General features: G+C 38.8%; 1 protein-coding gene across 11 annotated transcripts; it reads right to left on the bottom strand.

The window, feature by feature from the left end:
* Positions 1-367: 367 nt before the first annotated feature.
* RNF14 (ring finger protein 14) lies at positions 368-17,184 on the bottom strand. 11 transcript variants are annotated; one of them, XM_032477007.1, is made up of 10 exons: positions 17,060-17,181; positions 16,404-16,462; positions 14,396-14,541; positions 12,963-13,143; positions 11,760-11,911; positions 8,440-8,967; positions 7,564-7,792; positions 4,508-4,680; positions 3,410-3,540; positions 368-1,820 (listed from the first exon to the last, which is right to left on the bottom strand). In XM_032477007.1, exons 4-10 carry the CDS (start codon positions 13,114-13,116, stop codon positions 1,763-1,765), a joined length of 1,425 nt encoding a protein of 474 aa, XP_032332898.1. In that variant the 5' UTR covers positions 13,117-13,143; positions 14,396-14,541; positions 16,404-16,462; positions 17,060-17,181; the 3' UTR covers positions 368-1,762. The 11 variants fall into 11 exon arrangements, with proteins under 11 accessions (XP_032332898.1, XP_032332892.1, XP_032332893.1 ...); XM_032477001.1 differs by having other exon boundaries at positions 12,963-13,124; positions 14,366-14,541; positions 17,060-17,180; XM_032477002.1 differs by having other exon boundaries at positions 12,963-13,124; positions 14,366-14,541; positions 16,993-17,074.
* Between the last annotated feature and the right edge of the window lie 7,207 nt (positions 17,185-24,391).

Raw genomic sequence — 24,391 nt, 5'->3', positions numbered from 1 at the left:
CTGAGCCAAACAGCTTCTGAGTGGCCACTAGAGAAAGATATGAGCTGAACTCCTATTCAGCCACTGAGAAGAGCCACTCTTCTCAAGCAGTACTGAATAATTGTCTTAATTTCCATTTCTAATCTTCAACTTATTCTTTAGGTTAACTTTAGTTCTTACATAAAGTGTGCTGAATCGAAGTCCATAAAACTATGTGGTTTAAACAAAACATAGGCCCTAAAATCTAAGTTCAGTCACAAGCCCAGGCAGAGGAGGAGGCACCATTCCATGCTTCTTTCTGCTCACTTTAAGAATATGTGTTATACACTGCATAGTTTTTAAATGTGATCAGTTGCCTTGGTGACAGAACACACAGCAGCAACTCTGCTCTCATTATAAGACAATTTTTAAATAATTTTTATTTTTAAGATTAAGCATCCTCATCAACAATCCAGAAACAGTCCGTGCTCTTCGGATACACACACATAAAACGGTTATAAGTGATTCCTCAATTTTCAATGACAAGGTAGGAAAAAAGAACATGTTCACACCTGCAACTGAAGTCCTCTGTCCTTTTTCCCCCAAAATCTTATTTTGCTACCAAGCCACTCACCAAACCATAAGGAAAGACAATTTTTTTAAAAGCCAACAAAACCCAGAAACAGGGATCTAGGTATCAAGCCAAAATTATCCCCCCAAACAGTGCTGTTGCAAAAAAAAAAAAAAAAATGGATAGGAAGACAAATTTCCATAGCTCATTAGAGAAGAGCTTTAAAAAGAATTCAGAAAGTTAGGACGGGAACTATGGTGGTGTAGTGTTCAAAAAGCAAAGATAATGAAAGTTCAGCTGGTTTAGCTTGGGAATATATTAGGCTTTCTCCTATCTCAGCAGAGGAAATAAAATATTAGCTGCTGGAGCTAATAGTAAAACTGTCCCTACCAATGAACGGTAGGGTGAGCGTCAACGGAGAGAAAGGAGAACAAAAGGTAGCAAAGACAAGTTGTTTTGAATCTAGGCTCTACTGCCTAGAAGACAGAGGAAAGCTGCATACGGCTGAAATTCCTCTGAGCCAGTACCAATAAACTATAGACTTGGCTCAAAACCAGTGGACTATATGCCACGAAGAAATATATCTGGTGACCCATACTGCTTATGGTATTAAAAATATTTTAATAATTATCTATAAATTTCTATTCTGAAAAGCAGTAGATCAAAATGACAGTGGGTCATCCAATCAGTGATAGAGCAAAGAGCTTCCTCCAAAGAAAACTAACGTAGCAGAAATTCAGGTTGGAAGGAATGTAACATGGAGTAAATGGGATCAGGCTCTCAGGACAGTTTAATAAGGCGCCTACCCACCCCAGCTATCAGGAGTATACTGAGGGAGCTCCCTTAGATGTCTTAGCGGGATGCTTCTTAGAATAAAAAGGTCTGTAAGTTTAACTCTTGACCCCTCTTCTCCTTACCTAAAGCTTGGGGAAGAAAATAAATATTTACTTTTTAACTATTCAAAGCTTCAGCACATTATAATATTTAATATTTTCTAGTTTCCATTTTCTGAACCTTTGGCTTAATATTTCCTCAATTATGTTACAATGAAAAATGTACGAATGTGCCTTAATCAGTAGTACCACATGAAAATATAAACTTTGTTCTTCCATATCTTCTGCCTAGGAAGAGTGAATGAATGGTACCCTAAATATCCTGCAAAGTTACTTTGTGTACTTGACAAAAGATTAGGGCAAACCATTCCACGTCCGTATCTTGAGCAGCAGGAGTTAACTAGTCTTCAACCTCATCTTCCCAAATATCTCCATTAACATCCACAGCATGGAACAACCTCGAAGCAGAAAATAAGGTACACTTTAATACACCTGATAGAAATGGAATAAAATTTCTTTCCTGTTTTCAAAAATACTTTCTGTACTCTTCTGATAACATCTTTGCATATCTTTCCCTCTTTAAACATTCCACTGGGGAGGGCTGAAATATGGGTCCCTCTGAATAAGCTGCCTTAAAGTTTATAAGAATAGCCCTTTTAGGATTCAGACAACTCTCCAGGGCCAAAGATAAACTATAATAGGAGATAGGTATCACAAAACTGATACTCAGTGTGGTACAATATCTGGAATAAGCCACAACTAGGATAGTCAGGCAACCTAGAACCTGAACTCCTTCAAAACACTGTAACTCTGTTACATGCTAACCACTCCGCTCTCTCCATCTTCACTTGCACTCTCCATCTGTAGAATGTTTTACAGTTGCCAATGTCTTTTTTCCTTCCCTTATGTTACTTAACATTTATGCAATTTTCAACACTATATTCCCAACGGTTCATGGGCAGAGCTTGCTTCTTCAATTTATCTTACAGTTTGATAACACCAATGATTGTAGGTACTCCACAGAGGCCTGTTAGCAAAGATTATCAACTGCTGCTGAAATTGGAGCTGCTGGAGAATAGGCTATTCATACTGTGTCAAGGCATCACCCTACAGACCACTTACTAATGACAAAAAGAAAACTTACTTTTACAATGGAGCAAATGATAGAACTGAGCATCATACCAACAGCAGAAAGCCTGACACTATGGATCTGATGTGATACTATATGAAGTACATCACCCTTCATTAAGTATTCATGCCAAAAATGCTACTCTAAATCTAGTCAAACTTCAGTCCAGATTTAACTTCCACTGACAGGAAACAGAAAGGATACAGAAGAAAACTAAAAGACTCCATGGAGAACCAAAATCCAGAAGGTAAGAGGTTATAGAGGGTAACAGCCTGGACTCTTCAAAGTCAATGTTCCCCCCTAACACATACAAAGAAAAAGTGGACAAAACTTTTCTCTATTAAACTAAAGAGACGGAATCAAAGAAAATGGTTGAACTCAATTAGATTCTGGTTCAATAAAACAGGTTTAAAAGATATTTTTAGGGATAATGGAGAAGCTTTAAGTATTTTATTAGATGATAGTATGCCATCACTGTCAAACTTTTTAAAGCATTTTGTTATGTAGAAGAATTTTCTTATCTTAGGAAAGACCTGTGGAAATATACAGAGAAGAAGCATCTTATCTCCAGCTTAGGGTCAAATAGTTCAGCAATAATTTAGTAAACAAATACGGCAAAATATTACCGATTGTTCATTTGGGTGGAAGGTATCCTACTAATCATAGTCCTATCCTTTCAACTCTTCTCTACGTTTGGAAATTTTCACTATAAAAAGTTGAGGAGGATAAGAAATAAAATTCCCAGATAGTATATTTTCATCATAAAACTCATTTTCAAGAAAGTCTCATATATAGGGGAAAATACATAAGAGAATTCTCTAAATAGTCAGAGTACTTAAGTAAAATTAACTGGACTCATGGTCTGCAAATCAAGTACCAAAAATTGCTACCGAGACTAGGGGTTTTGTGTGTACATACCGGTTAAAACATGGGGAAGCAGGATCAGTGAAATGTTTATAAGGGTTTGCTCTAGAGAGCGAACCCATACAAATCCAGCAGAAATACTGCATACAGCCAGTACATGTCATCTTGTTACATCCGTCTAATTTCTGGTGGGAGAGATAGAAAGAGAAATGCACATGCCAAAATGCTACGGTACAACATTCTCCTAGTCTTCCCCGCTTTCCAGTGCAGGGTTGAGATGTACAGATGACACACTGATAACTGTTGAAATCTAATTCTTTTTCATTACAAGTAAAACACAGAAAATACTTAGCAGGTGTTCCTACAACTAGATACTTAGCAAAATCCCTTCTGATGAACAGTAGACCCAAGACAAACACGTACACTGTAAGTGAAACATGTAATTAGATTAATATTAAAACGTTTGGGTTTAATACATGGGATTTTATATTCTCTACATAAATCTAACTAAACAGTACCAAGTCCCCCACTCTATCACAGAGCTGAGGCATGTCAGAAGTGGTTAAACAGAATGCCCATGTCCTTAACGGAGTAACAGGCATCACTACCAGGGCCAATTCAGACATAACGGGTTGGAACAATAAATTAAACGCAAAGATACATTTTGATTTTAAAATATATTAAGATTTTTGTCAAGAAGCAATAGATTTATCTATCTTGACTCAGATTGATGGGAAAATTCTCTATTTCTTAAGTAGGTACTTGTTAAATAAGTGTGCTAAATTCTAGGATAAACAGTTCTGAGAAGTCAGGCTTGAGGTTTTTTGGGTTTTGTTTTTTTTTTTTAACTCACACAGATGAGTTAAGAGTTGATTGTAGCTCTAGTATGGCCTCCTCATAACCCATTCAATTTTGAGATGGCTATAATGTGAGAACAATTGTCACTGTACGAAAGCACTTTGAAAAGGGAGGTCTACATACATTTAAGGTCAATACCAGTATTTCCAGTAAACTTGCAACTTCCAAGTAAGAAGGTTTAATAAATACCAAAGTGTGTTTTCTTCATTAGTCACAAAATCAAAAGGTTTCTTGAGGAAATTATAACACTGCTTGCAAGTAGGTTTGCCTCCAAGTCTGTCCCCAAACCTTTACCTCGATAGGAGTCCCACAGCACGGGCAGCTCTTTGAGTTCTTTTCTAGCCACTCCTTACTTTCCATCTCTTCCAGTGCCTTCTGAATCACCCTCTTACCATATCTCTGTTCCAAAAATCTTTTATTGGCCTCATCTGCTTGCAGGTACTCATTTCGTAAGTCTATTAATTTCTCTAGAAAGTGAAACGGAAAATTAACTTTTATACAACTTTGTAATGCTGATTAAAACCATTAAAAATGGCCATAACCTTTGACTACTCAATAATGTTATTTCTGGGACTCCATCATAAGAAATTAACCCAGAGAAAAGTTTATATGCACAGAGATGCATGTAACAATGGCAAACAAATTAAATGTCCAAGGGAATAATTATGTGTGAAAGAGCCACTTAATGACATTAATATTTAGTTATTAGGATGGTTATAACTCAATTAAAATACTCATTACAGAATCCAGAAAAATTTTGCACATTTAGGTTGTAAGTAGGTAAAAATTACACATGCACAAATGACAGAGAATGAAAAGGAATCAAAAGCTGGACTTGTTACAGGTGACAGAATAATAGCTTATATTTTTCCTTTGATCTTCACTTATGAATGTTGGTATGTTTGTGCAACTAGTAGTATACAGTGAAAGATTAACTTCTCTAAATGATACAAAGGGTGGAACAGAGCTGATTTTCCATGAAGTCAGCATCATTCACCATTTGATAACAAGACCTACCAAATTAAACAACAGCACCTTCGGCTTAAGGGCAAAGACCAATTGTTCAATACTCCATGCTAAAAAAAGCCAGTGAATAAAACTGACCACCTGCATGTACTGAAAAACTCCTCCTGTCAACTTTTCCCCTTGACACTCTTCAATCTGGTTTCTACTGCTTTATCACTTAACTCAAATGGAATGGGCAGCCATTCTCAAAGGCTTTATTTATAGACAAAGGCTTTTGCTCACAAAATTACCTTAATTTTTCAACACAACTAATTAAAGACCTCCCTCAACAATGTTCTAGTTATTTTATTAATTTACTCTCCTCATATTATTTAGAGTTTTGTTTCCCTTTTGATGCAGTGGACATCTTCTGAGGCAGAACTCTATCTGCACTTTTCCTTCACCTGTGAATCCTTTCTCTGTTTTGTTCATTCCCATGGCTTCATCACTTCTACTTAGATGTAGTAGACATGTATTCTGTTTATCCTGTCACTTTTGTCCCCTCTGCTAATTTAAAGCATTTTTTGTGTTCCTAGACATCTTAAGGACAAAGGTTACTGCTTTTATGCTCTCCAAACAATAAAACTATTAGTATATCATATATTTCATATGGTCATATCCAATACAGAGATATAGACAGAGACTGCTAATTTTGCTGAAGCTCCCAAGCCTATCTTCAATTTCTTCCTCAAATATTGTGAAACATCTGAAATGTACTTCAGCCTCTCAATGATAAGGATACAGAGGTCTAAAGTAAAAGCTTATACTCTGGTGAGTTCCCCATCCCAGCTGCCTATGGACTATAAGACCTGCTCTAGGCAACTGGAAGTACTGTATTTACTCATTCTCCTCTCAGGGTACTTTCTTGGAGATAATGACACTCTGCTAACCATTAGTAACTATAGTAATACTGGTATTAACACTTACCATTTTGCATTTTACATGCATTTTACATCCATTCTCAAACCATCTACGGTGAAGGACCAATTTTTTTCCCCCACCCTGTCAAGGACCAATACTTTTGGAAATATAATCAAATGAATTATTAGAAAAATGAAAGTAATGCGACAATGAATATATATATATATGTTCATGTATAATTGAAAAATTGTGCTCTACACTGGAATTTGACACAACATTGTAAAATGATTATAAATCAATAAAAAATGTTAAAAAAAAGAAAAAAGAAAAATGAAAGTAAGCTTAAATTTTTATTAGATCTGATATAAAATTACTCTCTGAAATCATTATTAAAGTTTCAAACACTGACTCTCAGTTCCTGTATTTATCTTGTCACAGACCACTATAACAAGTATAACAACTTTAAATAGCACTCCAACAGGTCATCTGAACCTTACAACAACCTTAAAAAGTAGCTATTGTTATCATCCTTGTTAGTGTGAGAAAGACTACGTCACCAAAGTTTAGTTATATTGATGAAGAGGGCCTGATTTCTCAATCCTTATCTAGGTCAGAAATGGCTAACAGGTTTCACCTCCTGTGCCTACCTTAAGAGAGGGTGGCTTTCACTCTTTTTTAATTAAAAAAATTTTTTTATTGAAGTGTAGTTGATTTACAATGTTAGTTTCAGTTGTACAGCAAAGTGATTCAGTTATATATATATATTTTTTTTCTTTTCAGATTCTTTTCCATTATATGTGATTACAAGAAATTGAATATAGTTTCGTGTACTATACAAGGACCTGTGTAGGTTCTTGTTTATTTCATATACAATGTGTGTCTATTAATCCCCACAGAGGATGGCTTTCTGAAGTGCTCTGTTGAGGAAGATTCTGAGGCCTCCCTGGGCTCAAGGAGAAAGCACCTGATGATTGATCAGACATGTGTACCATGGAAACGAGTGACAGCTTAGACGCTATGATTTGCCAACCACGATCTACCTTATTCCTTATTCATAGATGGAAATTACCTTGTCATCCCTTCCCTGGAATGCACCCCCTTGATATGTGCATGGCTTGTTTCCTGCCTTCCTTCAAGTCTTTACTCAAACCACTTTGCCAGCGAGGTCTCCCCCTGGTTTTTCTAAATAAAATCCCAAGCCTCTACCCTTTCAGAACATTTTATATCCTGTCCTTGTTATATTTTTTTTCTCTACAGCATTTACCATCATCTAATATTCTTACTTATTTTGTTTGCCTATCTCTCCAATTAGAATATAAGTCCCATGAGGCTGTTTAGTCCCTGCTATGTCTCCAGAACCTAGGACAGTAACTGACAAAAATATCTGTTGAACAAACACTTCCAAGTTGAAGGACTGAAATTATAGGCTTTTTTAGGGGGGTGGGGGGGCACTGGGAGACTGAGGTCACACGGTTACAACTTACCTGCAGTCACCTTACATGGAGACACCCCATGGTAGGTCAGTCTGCACAAAGTACAGAAGGCAAAATTGCAGCTGGAGCAGATGCCCATTGTGCAGCCAGGCTCCTGCATCACAGGCAACTGGCAGCATGGGCGCGGGCAGTAAACCACATCTGCCATCAGGTCCAAGGTGGACTGGAGGAGAAGGCGGTCGTAACGGGCAAATAACTCTGCTTCCACTAGCTCTTTGACCTGAAGTTAAAAATATAAGATACCACAGGTTTGATGATTTCCCAACGAGTCCTAACCCTGAGGAGATCCTTAGGATGCTGGTGTAAACCAGATGCACATAAATTAAAACACTCTACCTTACTTCAAAATCAAACCCAGGAGGGGAAGTCTGTATCTTCCCTGAGATGACATGATCACATGAGCCTACCATTTATCAAAACAAAGCAAACTGTACACTTTAAATGAGTACATTTATGCTTTAATAAAGCTGATTAAAAAAAAAAAAAAAAGAAACCAAGCAGGCTGTCTTTAAAGTCTGTAAACATTTGGTTAACCATTCCAAGGGATAAACCCTTCAGATTCAACCTCACACAAAGATAAGGTAGTAACTCCCCCATCTAGCAGATATACAGAGTAAATCACCAGAACTACTTAATTTTTTTAACACTCATCCTGGCCAAGGACCGCCCATTTCAAAGCCAGCAAAGGAATCATTTACATTTGCTTAACAGGGAAAGTTAAGACCATGGCATTCTTGATGGATACAATGAAACACCTTGTGGGCTGGCTCCAAGGCTTCAGACCGCCCTGATGAGCCTTATCAAGGAAGTTCCTGAGGTGTCTCCTTTTGTGAAAGAGAATTAGGGGGCAGCACAATAAAAAGTTACCTGACCAGGAGTGGCCACTGAAGGGCACTTGGGTTCTGGGCAGTTGAGGCATTGAACTTGGCCATCTCTGATCTGGATTTCAAAGTAGTCCTTGAGACAGGCTTTGCAGTACACGTGCCTGCACTCCAAGAAGTACATGCATTCACTACCTAGCTTCTCACAGAAACAGATATTGCACAGGAACAATTTACTATTAAAGCATTTTATCTGCTGAGCTTGATCAAAGTCCAAGATCTCCTGGATCAGACTCGACAACGACTCCACATCCTGCACAGCTCTCTCGTCCACAACTTCCTCTTGGTCTTCATCAGATCCGGCAGCTCCTCCAAAATCTAGTTCTGTGTTGGGAGAGGCCTGAGCCATCCTTCTCTGCACTTTTTTCTGAGAACCCATCTTGAGTTCCAAAGGAGAGACAATATTCAAGTACGCTAAGGTCTCTTCCTTAAGAAACTGCATCCAGGCAAATAGTACCACGCTGCCACGGTGTTCTTCCCACAGGTTGTCTAAGTGCTTGCAGAGAGCAGACAGCTAGGAAAAAACACATGAGGATGCTGATGAGTTTGGAAAGATGATGATGCTGTCAACTCCTGATTTCCCTTGAAATCTTTTTAACTTTTAAATTAGGCTTTTACACTTCCTAACATGATTTTTTTTACTGCTGTGTTAAACTGTGCTGCAAAACAGCACCAGTGCTCTAATCTGAGCACTTCTTAAAATACTCAGCAACATGAGCCACAGTAAAGCACAAAGTCAGAAGATAAAAGTACCATGAAAACAACAGAAATGGCAAGACTCCGCCAGATGCAGAATTAGCTTTACATATGAGCCACTGAAATGAAGGACTTTTCTATTCTTTATTTTTCTCCGTTTCAGCAGTTGCTATCTATCTCATGTAGGAGAAGAGATCTAGTTCTGAAATGAACCATTTCTATTCCTTTGGAGTCCTAGCCCTGTAGGTACTCTGCAATAATGACTAGGAAAATAATACTTTAAAAATACCCTCCAAGTTTTAAAGTTAATTCTTTCAGTCCTAGCAAGAAGCCAACTTGTGTGAAAGAATCACAAACAGAATCTAACCTCAGGGTCCTTGTTATTCAGATTTACAAGCTGATTTTAACTAAGCAATCCGGGCTTACGCCAGATCCTGACTAACAGAGGAAGGCAGACCGAGCCTGAACCTGGACAAGATTACAAGCCCTCAACAATGGTTTGGCTGCCATAGGGAAGGCTTACATTTCCTAAGCTAAGGAACCAAAGTATTTCAACTTTTCCTCCTTAAAACCGGTCTGCTCAATTTGAAAGGCAAATATAAGAAGATTTGCCATTAGAAATGTGAAATACTTGTAAGTAGAGCTCAGGAATCATAAGCAGCTTTTCTTTTTAGGTAAACACCAAAAAATGAGCCTTCTAGATGCAAATAAATTTTGTAAATTTAAGTATCGAGTGAAAAAGGACCACATTCTCTCTTCCTTACACCGCAAACTGCTGCTCACTAAATCCTCTACGTACACAAACTTAAACACTTATTGACCAGTTCAAGATTAGACAACTGATGTTTTTCTACATTTGCATGAATATGCTTATATGATCCACCAGAAACATGCTGAAATCTGTAAAATGTAATAGATACTAAAAGGGAAGGCAGCTCCAAGGGTTTCTTGAGCCAACAAGTCCAACGAAGAAGCCATTCTCCTCCATCCTTTTCTTATCCAGCCCCTTCTCAAAAGAGGCATCTGGGATGTACATAAACGTACATCAAAAAGACTATAAAAATATTATAAGAGAAATAGTGTAAAATACTAGAAAACTAAACCCACTTCTATCCACCAACTCAGCTCAGTCAATACGGCAACTTCACTATCAACAGGTAAAATTGACAATGCCAAGGACTCAAGGCCCAGCAACAAACAAGAACTGAACCAAGGAACATAAGAGACTAATTAAAAATGTCAACCAGATGGGCAAAAATGTATCTGCAGACAGTCCTACGGTAATTTTAGCTGTGTAACATAAAATAATGAACAACCCTCGTCTCTCCACACCCCCAAAGCCAGCAGCAGGTGTATGCTATTTGGCTAGAATCTGTAATTACAACCACACACCCAGTTAATCTGTCCTTGTTTTGTGCAAGCACGTGTGTGTATGGGTACACGTGTGGACATGAAGTATCAGGAGCTCTCTGGAGAAATGGGACTATAAACATCTAAATAATTCAGTCAACTCTCGGTGATCTAAACATCAAACATCCTTTATATTCTTGGGCACATAATCCACTGTCTTGTATGTATTGTCTCTGGCACAGATACTAAAACATAAGGTAAAATTCCCTTTTATTCTACATGTATTATCCTTTTTAAAGTTTAATTTTGTTTTAAAACCGTAAGTTCAATTTTACAAAAGTACTCTCATCTAAAGATTAGACTCTCATCTAAAGATGAGTAGGGTGGAGAATGAAAATTACAAGATCAAAAAGGAAAAACTGACAAGCTGTTCCATGAGGTCAAGTAGCTCTGACAGCTTTTGTCTTAATACATCAGCCTATCAATCTTCATCCTGACTTCTAAAAAGCCGCTGCTATTGATCCATTATCTATCCCAGAATGCTTCATATTAGCTTCAAGTCATCTTCATGTCTCAATCAAGAGCTGAGGTTGTTACTAGAAAGGATCTCTAACCCAGAGGAAATGAAGGCTCATAATATAAGGTCTCAGTCCTTCATGAGACAGCTACAGTAACCATATGCATTTCTACTTGTGTGCGTTTACATCAGTGAGGCCAGTCAACAACTCTTTGTTATTAATATACAGGCCTTTAAAAATAAAAGCATTTTTATGTTTTCTGAGGAAATTTGTTTATTATAACTACATTAGCTCAATTTTAGTCCTGCTAATTATAATTAAATCTTTATTTTCAGGAATGGATAAGAAACTAAAAAAAAAAAAAAAGAATAAATAAAAAGCAATAGCAACATCTAAGGAAAAAGAGAAAATGAGGAGGACGAGGACCTTAAAGTCTCCATTACAATCCAGACTAAATGGGAAAATAGCAAGACCAGAAAAGAAACAATATGCTTGATTAAAAATTACTCCTACGTAATTCATAATGATTAATCATTCTAATTATTGTCATTTCTTTCTGAAACACCAAACATTTTCAACTCATTAACATTAGGATTCTGTAGGCAACGGAAAAAAAAAATTACAAAATCAAAGCCGTTTGTTTTTCATGCACTGAATTCAAGATCACTGAGGTAGTCATCAATTAAAGATGATTTTTTAAGTTTCTAAAAATGGATAGGAGAAATTAAGTTTCGGGTCTAACCTGAGTTGGTGACAGCCATTTGCCACTAAGTGTGAATGAAGGTGGGGAGGAGGATGGATAATCTGGTGGCAGTTCAAAGTTCAGCACAAGTGGAGGCAGAAAGCAAATGGTGTATTCAAAGCCACTATTCTGGAGACACTCATTTGAATTGCCTGAACCAAAAACAAAGGTTAGAAAGGATCAGCTGGTCAGCACTTGAGTGTCCATTACTGTTGAGCAGTGCTCAAGAAAAACTTAACGCTTTAGCTGAGGGGATAAAATCCCTCCTCCAAAGCACTTTCTGTTCCCTAATTTTACTTCATAGCCGCCACCTTAAAAAAAAAAAATCCGTAAGCCCTTAAAAACTCTACTACGCACTATGAAATTTAAAACAAAGATACACAACTTATTCTTGGATACACTTTTGAGTATAATTCCTAACACGAATGAGCAAGTAATACACAATGTTTTCTTTTGTTGTTGTTTTACAGTAGATAATTAAAGACACAATCTAGAGAAAAGGACATTTATTTCTATCAAAGAGCCATGACCTACTTAGACTGGCATGTGCCAACTACCCATGAATCATAGAGAATTTGTGCCAATCCAGTGATCTCAGGCTTAAGGGCAAGATACAACACATAACACTCTCACAATCAAAGTTTCATTTTAAATTATCACACTTACTTTCTTTACTCAAAGCTTTTATAGTAGAAACATTCTGAGAAAGAATGCATCGATCTGAATGTTTGTATCAAAAGTAACAGTTTTTAATTTTTTTTCTGAAGCAAAAGGTCATAGAATAGCAGCATGTGTCATGTGTTTATGGTGGTTGAAATGATTCTGGAAACCGAATAGTATTAACAACCACTATGGTACTTTAAATCTTCCCAAGGGTTTTCACATGTATTATTTCATTTTCTCTTTTATTATCCCTATTTAACAGCCAATGACTCATGGCTGATGAACTGCTTGTTAGACGATTAGGATGCATGAAATATGCAGGATAATATCCCAATTCAGTGGTCAAAAAGGCGGAATCAAATTGAAAACTGTTTACCCCCAGTCCAATTTTCAACTACAACAGAAATATGCATTAAATCTGTAATACTACCATCTATCACTACTGCCTGTAAACACAAGATGATAAATAATTTAGGGTATGCTAAGAAATTGAGAATAACCTTTATTTAGAAAAACACGTTTAAGAGAATATTAACTAACCGCTCACAAATATCTTGAAATTTTGTGGTAAGTCCAAATAGATTCTGGTTTCTCCACCTTGGACAGACTCTGCTTTTCTAAATTCGTCTCCATCATAAATACTTGCCAGGGCCAGCAATTCATCCTCCTGAGCTTCTCGGTCCTCTGACGACATTTAATTTTCTGGGAGTTGAAGATAATCATTAAAAACAGTTAAGAACAGAAAAGGCAGAGTTTGGAAAAGACTAGTGGCACTCTCCTCCCCCCAATTCCCCCCCAAAAAGAAAGTTCCTCACCTACAACTGTAAAGAACTAATCAGTATTCTCACTTTTCCGTCAAACTAAAAACTAAGAAACTAAAAAAAGATATCTAGTATTCCGTAGCTCTGCAAGAGTAACAGCCTTTTTCAAAAAGGATGGCTGTGGTGCTTCTAATTGCCAACTTCATTAGTCACGGATGATTTAGGAATAAATGCATAATCAAAAACATTTTTTAAAAGGACAAATCACAAATTACTTTGACTTGCCTACTAAACCTAGCAAAGTGCCTTGCTACCAAAAGTTGTCAAAGTATATTTGATATACTACTTAAAAATAAATGAATTTTTTAAATCCACGGGAATCTCCAGGGCAGGTTTTCTCAACTTCAGCTACTGACATTTTGAAACAAACAATTCTTTGTTGTGGAAGGCAGTCCTGTGCATTACAGGATGTGTAACAGCATCCCTGGGTTCAACCTACTACATGCCAACAGTGTCCCTTTCCCTCAAGAGTTGTGACAATCAAAAATATCTCCAGATATTTAGCCAACTATCCCCTGCTGTGGAGGGGGAAGAAAACTGCTCCCAGTCGGGAACACCCTACCCTAGAGAATGTTACAGGGACAGGTATGATATCAGACAGATAACTGGGGAAGCAGCAAAATAACATTAAATTTTTGAAATAATGACAAATTCTGTCAAATCAATTTTAAGATTTACCATTATTTAGGTAACACCAACAACGAAAATATGCTGCATTTAAAGTATGAATCAATGCTCTTTAACTGCAGCAACTGAAGGATGCACCACAATATCAGATAATCTAAATGTGAAAAAATATGTAATGCAGATCTATGAAATAATACTTTAATAAAACAAAAACCAAATATTACCATTTTGTCAATTAAAATGTTGGACTATAACTGCATTTGCAAATATGTTCCCTCTCCAGAGAAATCTTTTTTTAAATTGAAATGCACAAAACTGAAACATAAGGACATGGTTTGTCACATTATAAAAGGTGACATGACAAAACTTTGACAAATTCATTTAAAATGATTCCATTTTCAAAAAGTAATTTTTTTCCCAGCAAATAATGGTTCTGCTTAAGCTGTGCTGTTATCTAAGACACAGTGATATATTCTATTTTAGGTCAGTTAGTACCTGTTAATAATAACCAGAAGAAAAGGATATTAGCACCGCAATCCGTATTTCAGCTCAGAGTTTGGAATTCATGCAAATCTCATTTATTCTCCAGCTGATGGAGGTGAGACTGCTGAAGCTGGATAAGAGGCCAAGATGTGGAACTCATACTAGATATACTATAGAAATCCTGCCATCTGCAGAAAAAAATACAAAAGATGGTGTTAAGACACGCTCCAGATTGAAATTCTGAATTTTCATTACCACCACTTAAATCAAACACATCCTAACACAGTCAATCCTAATCTACAGCTGCATGTTACTCTCCTAGCACAGCCTGAGCCATGTGGTTGAAGGGACAATTGCGTGTTCCCAGCAGTGAGAGTGCCTTCAGCCCTGGGAGGAGCTAAGGAGAAACACCAAGGACATATGAAAGGACAGCACACTGTGCCCCTAACAAACAACTTCCTGGTGTTGTTTTTGTTTTTGTTTTTCCTTTCCTGTTCTGCTTCCTCTACTCCTTCATTTCCTATCTTCCTCCAGTTTTTCCTCTCGCCTGCTAATGAATTAATCCTGCCAGGGACACTCAACATTAGGCTAATTTAAGCATGATAGCAAGATTTTTTTTTTGTAGTTGATATATAGTATTATATAAATTACAGGTGTACAATATAGTGATTCACAATTTTTAAAGGTTATATTCTACTTATAGTTATTATAAAATATAGGCTATATTCTCCATGTTGTACAATATATCCCTGTAGCTGATTTTATACAAAATAGTTTGTATTTCTTAATCCCCATTGCCCCTCCCCCCTTTCCTCTCCCCAGTAGCAGGATATTTAAAAACAAAACAACAAAAGCAGTCACACACACACATGCATTTTTAAGTCATGGTCTACACGCTTTAGAATCAGGCTTCCTAACTGGGAATGAAGAAGGGGAGGGTAGTTCATAGATAGGTTTTGGAGAATCCTATCAACATCCTTAAATTATAGGCAAAAATATGATATAAAACCATAACTTTTAAACCAGATTCTCAGATGTGTGACTCCCAAGTAAGCTAAGAATGAAATACTTTTATTGAGCCCCTACTACTATGTACTGTATTGTCTTTTCACATTACCTTACTTAAACAATTTAACCACGTGCAGTATATGGTGATAATTTAATTAAGCTTTGTGTTTCTTCCTGTTTAAACACTACAAACGGGGTGAGATGAGTTTCTAGTTTCTAGTGTTAGGTTAGTGTTTCCCATCTAGTACGCATGTTAGAATCACCCAAGGAGCTGCTTTTTAAAATCTTAATAGCCAAGCCATACCCCAGAGCAATTAAATTAGGCATCAGCAGTTATGCAAGCTCTCCACCTGATTCTAATGCATAGCCAGGATTGAGAAGCTCTACCCCAAGCAGTGTGTGCCATCAGCAGCTCCTCATAATCTACCCCACCAGACTCCAGCTTCTGAAGCTGCCACCAGGTCCCAGTCCCTTAATTCAGGTTGCTGACCTAAATTTCCTTCTGATTCTATCCATTTAGCCTTTAAGATCCGCCTCCAAAGCTCCTATTCCAACTAGACGTCATGACTTTCTTTAAAACTCCAGCAAACTTTTTTTCTGTAACTTTCCTATGACACTGTCACCTCCCACCTTGCATTACAGTTCTTCCTCTGAACTTGCACTTCCTCTCCTACCAGACTGCATTAGTGACTTAAGGTGAGGATCAAGTCTTTTGCATCTGTGTATTTTGTTCTCAGAATCTAGCAGTACCTTGCGTTAGACACTGGAAAAAACTAGAACTAAACTGGGGTGAGATGCAGCGTGCTGAAATGGGGGACTAATCATAAGGCTCAGTGCCTACGCTGCCACATCCCACCAGAAGCAGTAGGTTGGGTAGGTCGTCACAATCACAGCAAGGAAAGTAACTTAGTGAGCTCTTACCGTGTGTTAGGCATTGCACTAAGCCCTTCAGATGCATTAACTCCTGTTCGTTTTCCACAACCCCATGAAGCAAGTCCTATTACTATTTCCACGACACACAGAAAAATGGCATCTTGCTTACCTAAGGTCACACAGCTAACATAGAACTAAACCTTGATGCAGACCACCCAGTTTCTTCACCTGGAACACAGGAACGAGAATAAACCCGGGGCCAGAAGACGAGAGAGAATTCAACTTTAACATTAGTTTGGTGCAAACCGGAAACCGCTACACCAGCGGGGGAAGCCCCTCCTCTGCCGGGTTCCCCTCGGGCCTGGGAAAACCCTACTCATTCTCCCAGGCCACACCGTGCGGGCTCCGGCCCTGGGGTCAGCACGCCGCTGCCGGTGTCTCCACCGCTCACCGCCGGGCCTGCTGAGTCGTTGTTTGCACGACTCACCTACAACTGCGGGCAGGCCCAAGCCCTGCTACCTACCCCGGCGGCTGGACACAGAGGGCGCTGTGCGGCTGTGCGAGGTGTGGGCCGACCCCGGGCGTCCCGAACGAGCAGGGCCCGGACCTTCCCTTTCCTCCTCTGAATGCCCGGAGGTCTTAGCCGGGCCGGGCTGGAGGCGCCCCGTCCCGGGTCTGGGGAGCTGAGGCCAGCTGAGCTGTCCCGGCCCGGCCGCCCTTCTCCGCCTCGCGCTCCCGGAGCGCTGTCCCCACCGTACCTTCCGACCGCCCCGCCGTGCCGGGCCCGAAAGTTCCGCCCTGCACCCTAGCTCTGGGTCCCCTCACCTCCACTCGCCGGCCCTGCCTGGAAACGCCCGGCTCAACCTGCGCACCGCCTCTTCCGTCTTCGAAGCTGTCAGCTGAGCCCGGCGGATCTGGCTGGTGCAGCCCCCGGCGTGAGAAAGGCTCTGCGCAGCCGCCGTGACCGCCCCTGCCCCTTGGCCGCCCCCCGCAGGTCAAAGGCGGCGCTGCAGGTGCGACCACCGTCACCCCTACCGCGGCCCTGCTACACTTAAGTTTCTGGAGAAGGTGATACAAATGCAGTTTCTGAGGGCCCCGTGCCTAGGGGGCGCCTTTCTGTAGCTCTGGGATAGGGCCCGGGAATTAGAATTTTTTACTAATCCCTAGAGGTGGTCATGAGACAGCGGTCTACCTGGGGCAGACACTCCTGTAACAGTCCCAGACCTGCTTCCCCCGTAGGCTAAGCCTCTTCTCCCTCCCGGGATCCCAACGACCGTCTCAGAAAAGCTGTCCATCTTTCTGACACCTCCACTATGAAGGCATTTACTCATTGTTTGCATTATAACAGTAATGACTACCAGGTTTATTGAGCAATTAGGATGCTTCAAACCCTGTGCTAAGTGCTTTATGTAAAATTTCTCTTTATCTTCACTATAACCTTATTATTTAGGTACTGTTTGTTATTCCCACTTCATAAATGAGAAAATTGAAACTTAGGTTCGAGAACTTACCAAAGGGTACATGATTATTAAGAGGCTGAATAGAAATTAAAATTACATGCCCCAACCTCATGCCTTATGCAAAATTTAACTCAAAATGGATCAAAGACCTAAAAGTAAGAGTTAAAACTAAAAAACTCTTAGAATTGGAGTAAATCTTCATGAGCTTGGATTAAGGAAAAGTTCTTAGATATGACCAAAAGCACAAGAACAAAAGAAAAAGTAGATAAATTGGATTCATCAATATTAAAAACCTTTGTGCTTCAAAGGACACTGTCAACAAAGTAAAAAGACAATTCACAGAATAGGAGAACATATTTGCAAATCACATATCTGATAAAGGTTTAATATCCAGAATATTTAAAGAACTCCTACAACTCAACAACAGAAAGACCAATAATACCTCAGTTTTAAAATAAGCAAAGGATCTGAATAGACATTTCTCAAAAAAGAGATATACAAATGGTCAGTAAGCATGTGAAAAAATGCTCAACATCATTATTGTCATTAGGGAAATGCAAATCATGGGTGAGTTGTATTCCATTATATATATATATGTATATATATATATATGCTGCATCTTCATTATCTATTCAATTATTGATGCACACTTAGGATGCTTCCATATCTTGGCAATTATAAATAATGTTGCTGTTAATAGTAGGGTGTATATATCTTTTTGAATTAATTCTTGTTTGGTGGTTGGCTCTATTCCTTTGATAACTATGTAAGTTTAAAAAGCTAAAGCTCTAAAGGGTTCTCAGAAACAATGAACAGTACATATATGTAAATTAAAAAATGTATGTGCAGTAAAAAAAATGATCAAGCTATGAAAGACATGGAAGAAACTTAAAAGACATATTACTAAGTGAAAGAAGCCAGTCTGAAAAGGCTACAAACTGTATGATTCCAACCAAATGACATTCTGCAAAAGGCACAGCTACAGACACAATAAAAAGATCATGGTTTCCAGGGGTTTGAGGAGAGGGAGGGAGGGAGGGAGGGATGAACAGATGAAGCACAAGGGATTTTTTAGGGCAATGAAATTATTCTGTATGATACTATAGTGGCTACATGTCATTATGCCTTTGTCAAAACCCATAGAATATATAACATCACGAGTGAACCCTAATGTAAACTATGGACTTTGGTTGATAATAATGTGCCCATGTTGGTTCATCGATTCTACCAAATAAGCCACACTGATGAGGGATGTGGAGGGGAGGGGAGGGCTTTGTGCAAATTCTCGGTATTTTCTGCTCAATTCTGTTGTGAACCTGAAACTGCTCTAAGAAGAGTCACTTCACACTCACTAGGACTGCTATAATAAAAAGAAAAATTAAAGAGAAAAAAATAAGCTCATAGATACAGTGAACAGTTTGGTGGTTGCCAGAGGTTGGGGGGAGGGGAAGCAAAATGGGTGGAGATACAAACTTTCAGTTATAAAATAAATAGGTCAAGGGAATGTTATGTGCACCATGGTGACTATAGTTAATAATACTCTATTGTATATTGAAAGTTGCTAAGAGAATAAATCTTAAAATTTTTCATCACAAGAAAAAAAAATCTATGTATGGTGACAGATGTTAACTAGACTTATTGTGGAAATCATTCCTCAATACATACAAGTATCAAATCATTATGTTGTATACATGAAACTAATATAATGTTGTATGTCAATTATACCTCAATAAAATGTTTTAAAAAAACAGATAGTAAGTGTTGGTGAAGATTTGGAGAAATTGGAACCCTCATATATTGCTTGTGGAAATGTAAAATGGTATAGCCACTTTGGAAAACACCTTGACAGTTCCTGAAAAAGTATCTTACAAGAAGACTCAGAAATTCTACTCCCAGGTGTCTATCCGAGAGAGTTGACAACACTTGTTTGCACAAAAACTTGTACACAAATACAGTTACATTTGTATATACTTATTGGTATGCAGTGTACACAGATGTACACTACAGCAGCAGTATTCACAATAGCCAAAAGGTACAAACAACCTAAATGTCCACCAATGGATGAATGGATAAACAAAATGTGATATGTCCATACAATGAAATATTACTCAGCTATAAAAAGGAATGAAGTACTAATAACATGCTACAACATGGATGACCCTTGAAAACATTATGCTGAGTGAAAGGAGTCAGACACAAAAGGCCACATACTACATGATTCCATATCTATGAAATGTCCTGAACAAGCAAATCCCTAGGGACAGAAAGTAGATTAGTGGCTGCCAGGCGCTCGGGCAAGAGGGAATGGGAAGTGATTGCTAATGGGTATGGAGGTTCTTTGGGAGGATAAGAATATTGTGGAACCAGATGGTGGTGATGGTTGTTCAACTTTGTGAGTATATCAGACACCATTGGATTGTACACTTTTAAAGGGTGAATTTTATCTTATGTGAATTATATCTCAAGAAAAAAAATTTAGATACAAAGTACTATTCTCAGGACTTCAGTGGGATGCTGAAATGTTGGTTCCTACTCCTAGGAACCATCAAACTAATATGACCCTAACAATCTAATAAGCTCCTGTGTCTTCATCGTATACCTCTTCCCCCCAAAAAACAATTTGCAGAACTAGGCCTGTAACTAAAACCTATGACATTCTTAAGGTCTTAACCACTGCTGTCTCCCAAACATGATTGGCTTCATGGGCCAGCTAGCTATGCAGTCACACTGGACCCTGTGCTCTGGAGGGCCTCAGGCTAAGAAGACATAGAATCTTGAAATTCTTTTAGAAAAAAATTATTCTTGAAATAATTTTCAGAGGCTTTGCATTTTTATTTTGCACTGGGCTTTGTAAATTACGTTGCTGGTCCTGTACCTGGCAGAGAAGAAAAGCCAAGTGGGAAAACTGTGGCACTGGAAGGGCTTACCTGACTGCCACAGAAGGTACATTTTTGAAATGCAGATAATCAGTCCTAATTTTCTGTACTGTAAATCTTGACTGCTATGGAACAGAAACCTACCTACCCCTGTAATGGATACCAAAACCAGAACCGTACTCCTTAAAAATGCAAAGGAAGGAAGAAGAATCTCTGAAGCCATTCACTAATATCATGATTTATGTTTAGTCCAAGGAAATAAAACCAAGAGCAAAATGCATGGCAACTCTACTGCAGAGTGCTCCGAGCCGAGACCATGAACGCGACCAGAGACCTCCCAGGTGCAGAAAGGAAGGGAGCCAAAGAAACAGCTAGGGAACTTCTCACAAAGGCGGAGTGGGAGGTGAATTGTGACATCACATTGTGACCTCACGTCAGAGGTCACAGGATGGAGGGAATAGAAGAGAGAATTTCAAAGCATTGTCAATAATTTGGATGAAGGTTTAAAGAGGACTAAGCATTCAGAGTCCAGTTTGGAGGTCAGGATTGGATAAAGGGAGTTTTCTACTAAACTTTGTTTTTAAGACTCCATAAAAATAACAGATTTTTGTTGGTTTTACGTGCCTGGTTAGTCTTTTACATTGAGCTTTCACCACGTGCACAGCCCTCCACCGTGCTAAGCACTTTACATGATTTATCTCTTTTAAACACCCAGGACCCCATGACTGAGGCAATTTTATCTCCCCATTTCACAAATGAGGGAATTGAGGCGCTAAGAGGTGAAGTGATTTTTACCAGTGTTGTTCAGTGGTGACATATAGTATTAGGACAAATTCCTCATCAGCCTGACCCTCTCTTATAGTCTGCAAAAAATTAGGGTTTGTTGAAACCAATATACAGACAGAATAAAATTATTCTGGCTTTAAAAATGAAAAGGGACACAGAGTATAGGGAACCTCCTTGGTTGGGTTTATTTGTAGGGATTTGGTTGTTTTTGATGTAATGGAAATGTTTGTGCCAGTTATAAAATTCTGGTTTTTGAAGTGAAAAAAAAAAAAAGTGAATGAAGGGCCACAAATGGCAAAATATCCTTCTTTCTTATGGGTGAGTTGTATTCCACTACATGTATATATGCTGGACCTCCATTCTCTATTCAACTACTGATGTGCATTTAGGATGCTTCCATATCTTGGCAATTGTAAATAATGTTGCTGTTAATAGCAGGGTGTATGTATCTTTTTGAATTAATTCTTATTTTGTGGTTGGCTCTATTCCTTTGGTAACTATGTAAGTTTAAAAAGCTAAAGCTCTAAACGTTCTTGGAAACAATGAACAGTACATATATGTAAATTAAAAAATATCTGTGCAGTAAAATAAAATGATCTATCAAGCCATGAAAGACATAGAAGAAACTTAAAAGACATATTATGAAATGAAGGAAGCCAGTCTGAAAAGGCTACAAACTGTATGATTCCATCCAAATGACATTCTGCAAAAGGCACAGCTACAGAAACAATAAAAAGATCATGGTTTCCAGGGGTTTGGGGAGCGGGGGGGGGGGATGAATAGATGGAGCACAAGGATTTTTAGGACAATGAAATTATTCTGTATGATATTATAGTGGTGGCTACGTGTCATTATGCATTTGTCAAAACCCACAGAATGTACAACATCAAGAGTGAACCCGAATATAAACTATGGACTTTGGTTGATAATAATGTGCCCAGGTTGGTTCATTGATTGTACCAAATATGCCACCCTGATGAGGGATGTGGAAGGTAGGGGAGTATGTATGTGTGGGTGGGGAGGGCTGTGTGCAAACTCTGTATTTTCTGCTCAATTCTGTTGTGAACCCAAAATTGCTCTAAAAGAATAAAGTCTATTAAAAAGAAAAAAAAAGAATGAAAAGGGACAGATATTAACTACTATATAGAAAATAGATAAACAACAAATTTCTTCTGTATAGCACAGGGAACTATATTCAATATCTTGTAGAAACTTGAAAAAGAATATGAAAAGGAATATATATATATATATACATATATGTATGACTGAAACATTATGCTGTACACCAGAAATTGACACAACATTATAAACTGACTGTATTTCAATTTAAATAAGTGAAAAGAGAAGGCCCTAGGGAAGTCAGGATTATGATTTATGACATAATGATAGGTGAGAGTGAGAATGCAGAGAGAGAGAGAGAGACCTAACTCCATACCCCACCCCAGGGACTCCAGATGATGGAGTCTAGGGCTAGGAGAGGATGGGGTGCGTAACCTACACCAGAGGTCAAGACCCAAGCCATTGGGTAGAGATGCAGCAGTGAATCATATAATACGTCTGGTCCTGTAGGGACCAGCAGGCTTTCCATCAGGACCTGCACTTGTTTCCATCCAGCACTGGCATCCAATGGTGTCCAGAGACTTTGCTGAGCTCATCCCACCAGCCCCAGGGCGGGAGGGGCAGCCTCCTTTTCAAAGGCCACTCACGAGCACCCCTGAAACAAGCCTTGACATATAGAGGGGCAGCAGTGTGGAACGGAAAGCCCTCCCCCAACTCTGGGACAGGACTGGACAGTGGTGAGTCCCACCCCAGTACAGAAGTATTACTGAATTCCTGCTGGTCTCCTGTTGTATTGGCTCACACTCTGTAGAACTCAAAAATTTTACTGCTATCACTGAGGAATCTGAAAAATTGGTGTTTCTTTAAAATTGGGGCTTCGTCCTCAAAAAAAAAACCTGAGAGCTACTACACTAAAGGTGTGATTATAAGCAATTAACGATTAGAACACTACTCATATCCCATGCCCCGCTACTAAGCTAAACCTGATAGCAACCCTATAACATATTACATCATCCTTATTTTAAAGTTAAAGAGACTGATCACAGAGAACTTAAGTGGCTTGCCACTGTCACATAGATGGTAAATTACAAAGCCAGTCTTTGAATCCAGGAAATTGGAGTCCTGAGCCCACATCATTTACCCTAATGCTCAGCTTAGATCAAGTTAACACTTCACTCAAGGAAAGTACTCAGTTAGGTCTGTAAGGAGAAATAGCCAGACCACCCATGTGGCCAGCTTCCCTGGTCAGTGCAGCTTAAACACCACCTCTGGTCATCCCAGGGTTATATAAAAAAGACACTCCTAAAAAGGCTTGTGGTGGCTGACAGTATAAAATGTTTTCTGTGCTTCTGATGCAAGGTAAAATTTGATTTACAATAATAGGCACAGAATGATCATGTTTATACTTGCAACCTGGCACTTTATTATTATTCCCCTGAATAACAGTGAACAGAGTTTTGTAACCCCAAGGTAACATGGCTCTGTAAGAAGGAAAGAGGGGTGAGATTTAGCAGCAGCTGCCATCATAAATCAGTGTGTGGTTGTTTCTCTCGGAGCTCGGAGCTCCAGGCTCAACTCCTGGCTGTCATAAACTTATAAAGGGAAGCCCCATGAGAATTTATGTAATGATGGGAAGACTCATTTTTCTTCCTGCAAGAACCTTTCTGAAGCAAGGTGAGAATTAGGCTGATTAGATTCTATGTGAAGAAAGAAAACCAAACCAATGGTTTAGAGGAAGGGAAAATGTGGGTCAACTTCAGTTACTTCCCTTGCCAAAAAAAAAAAAAAGACCTTGTAAATGGAGAAGAATATGCTGAATTCCACCCAATAAATGAGTAAGTGGATGACTGAATAAATTAGTGAATGAGTGTGATCCCAGCTTCCTCTGGGGTGGTTCTTTCAGTGTGAGAACAGTTCGATCCTGGAGTTACCCAGAAATGCTGAATACGTAACAAGGCCAATCAACAGAGTCAGCC

Source organism: Camelus ferus, chromosome 3, assembly GCF_009834535.1.
Source record: "Camelus ferus isolate YT-003-E chromosome 3, BCGSAC_Cfer_1.0, whole genome shotgun sequence".
NCBI lineage: Eukaryota > Metazoa > Chordata > Mammalia > Artiodactyla > Camelidae > Camelus > Camelus ferus.
This window is presented reverse-complemented; position numbering and strand designations above follow the sequence as displayed.

What these genes read in the sequence shown, in the direction of transcription:
- RNF14 (XM_032477007.1), bottom strand. Translation starts at nt 13,116, where the DNA reads ATGTCGTCAGAGGACCGAGAAGCTCAGGAGGATGAATTGCTGGCCCTG. An exon ending in GCTGTGGGACTCCTATCGAG is followed by an intron (nt 3,541 to 4,507) that starts GTAAAGGTTTGG and finishes CTCTCCCACCAG; the next exon opens with AAATTAGACGGATGTAACAA. An exon ending in GCTTCCCCATGTTTTAACCG is followed by an intron (nt 1,821 to 3,409) that starts GTATGTACACAC and finishes TTCTGCTTCGAG; the next exon opens with GTTGTTCCATGCTGTGGATG.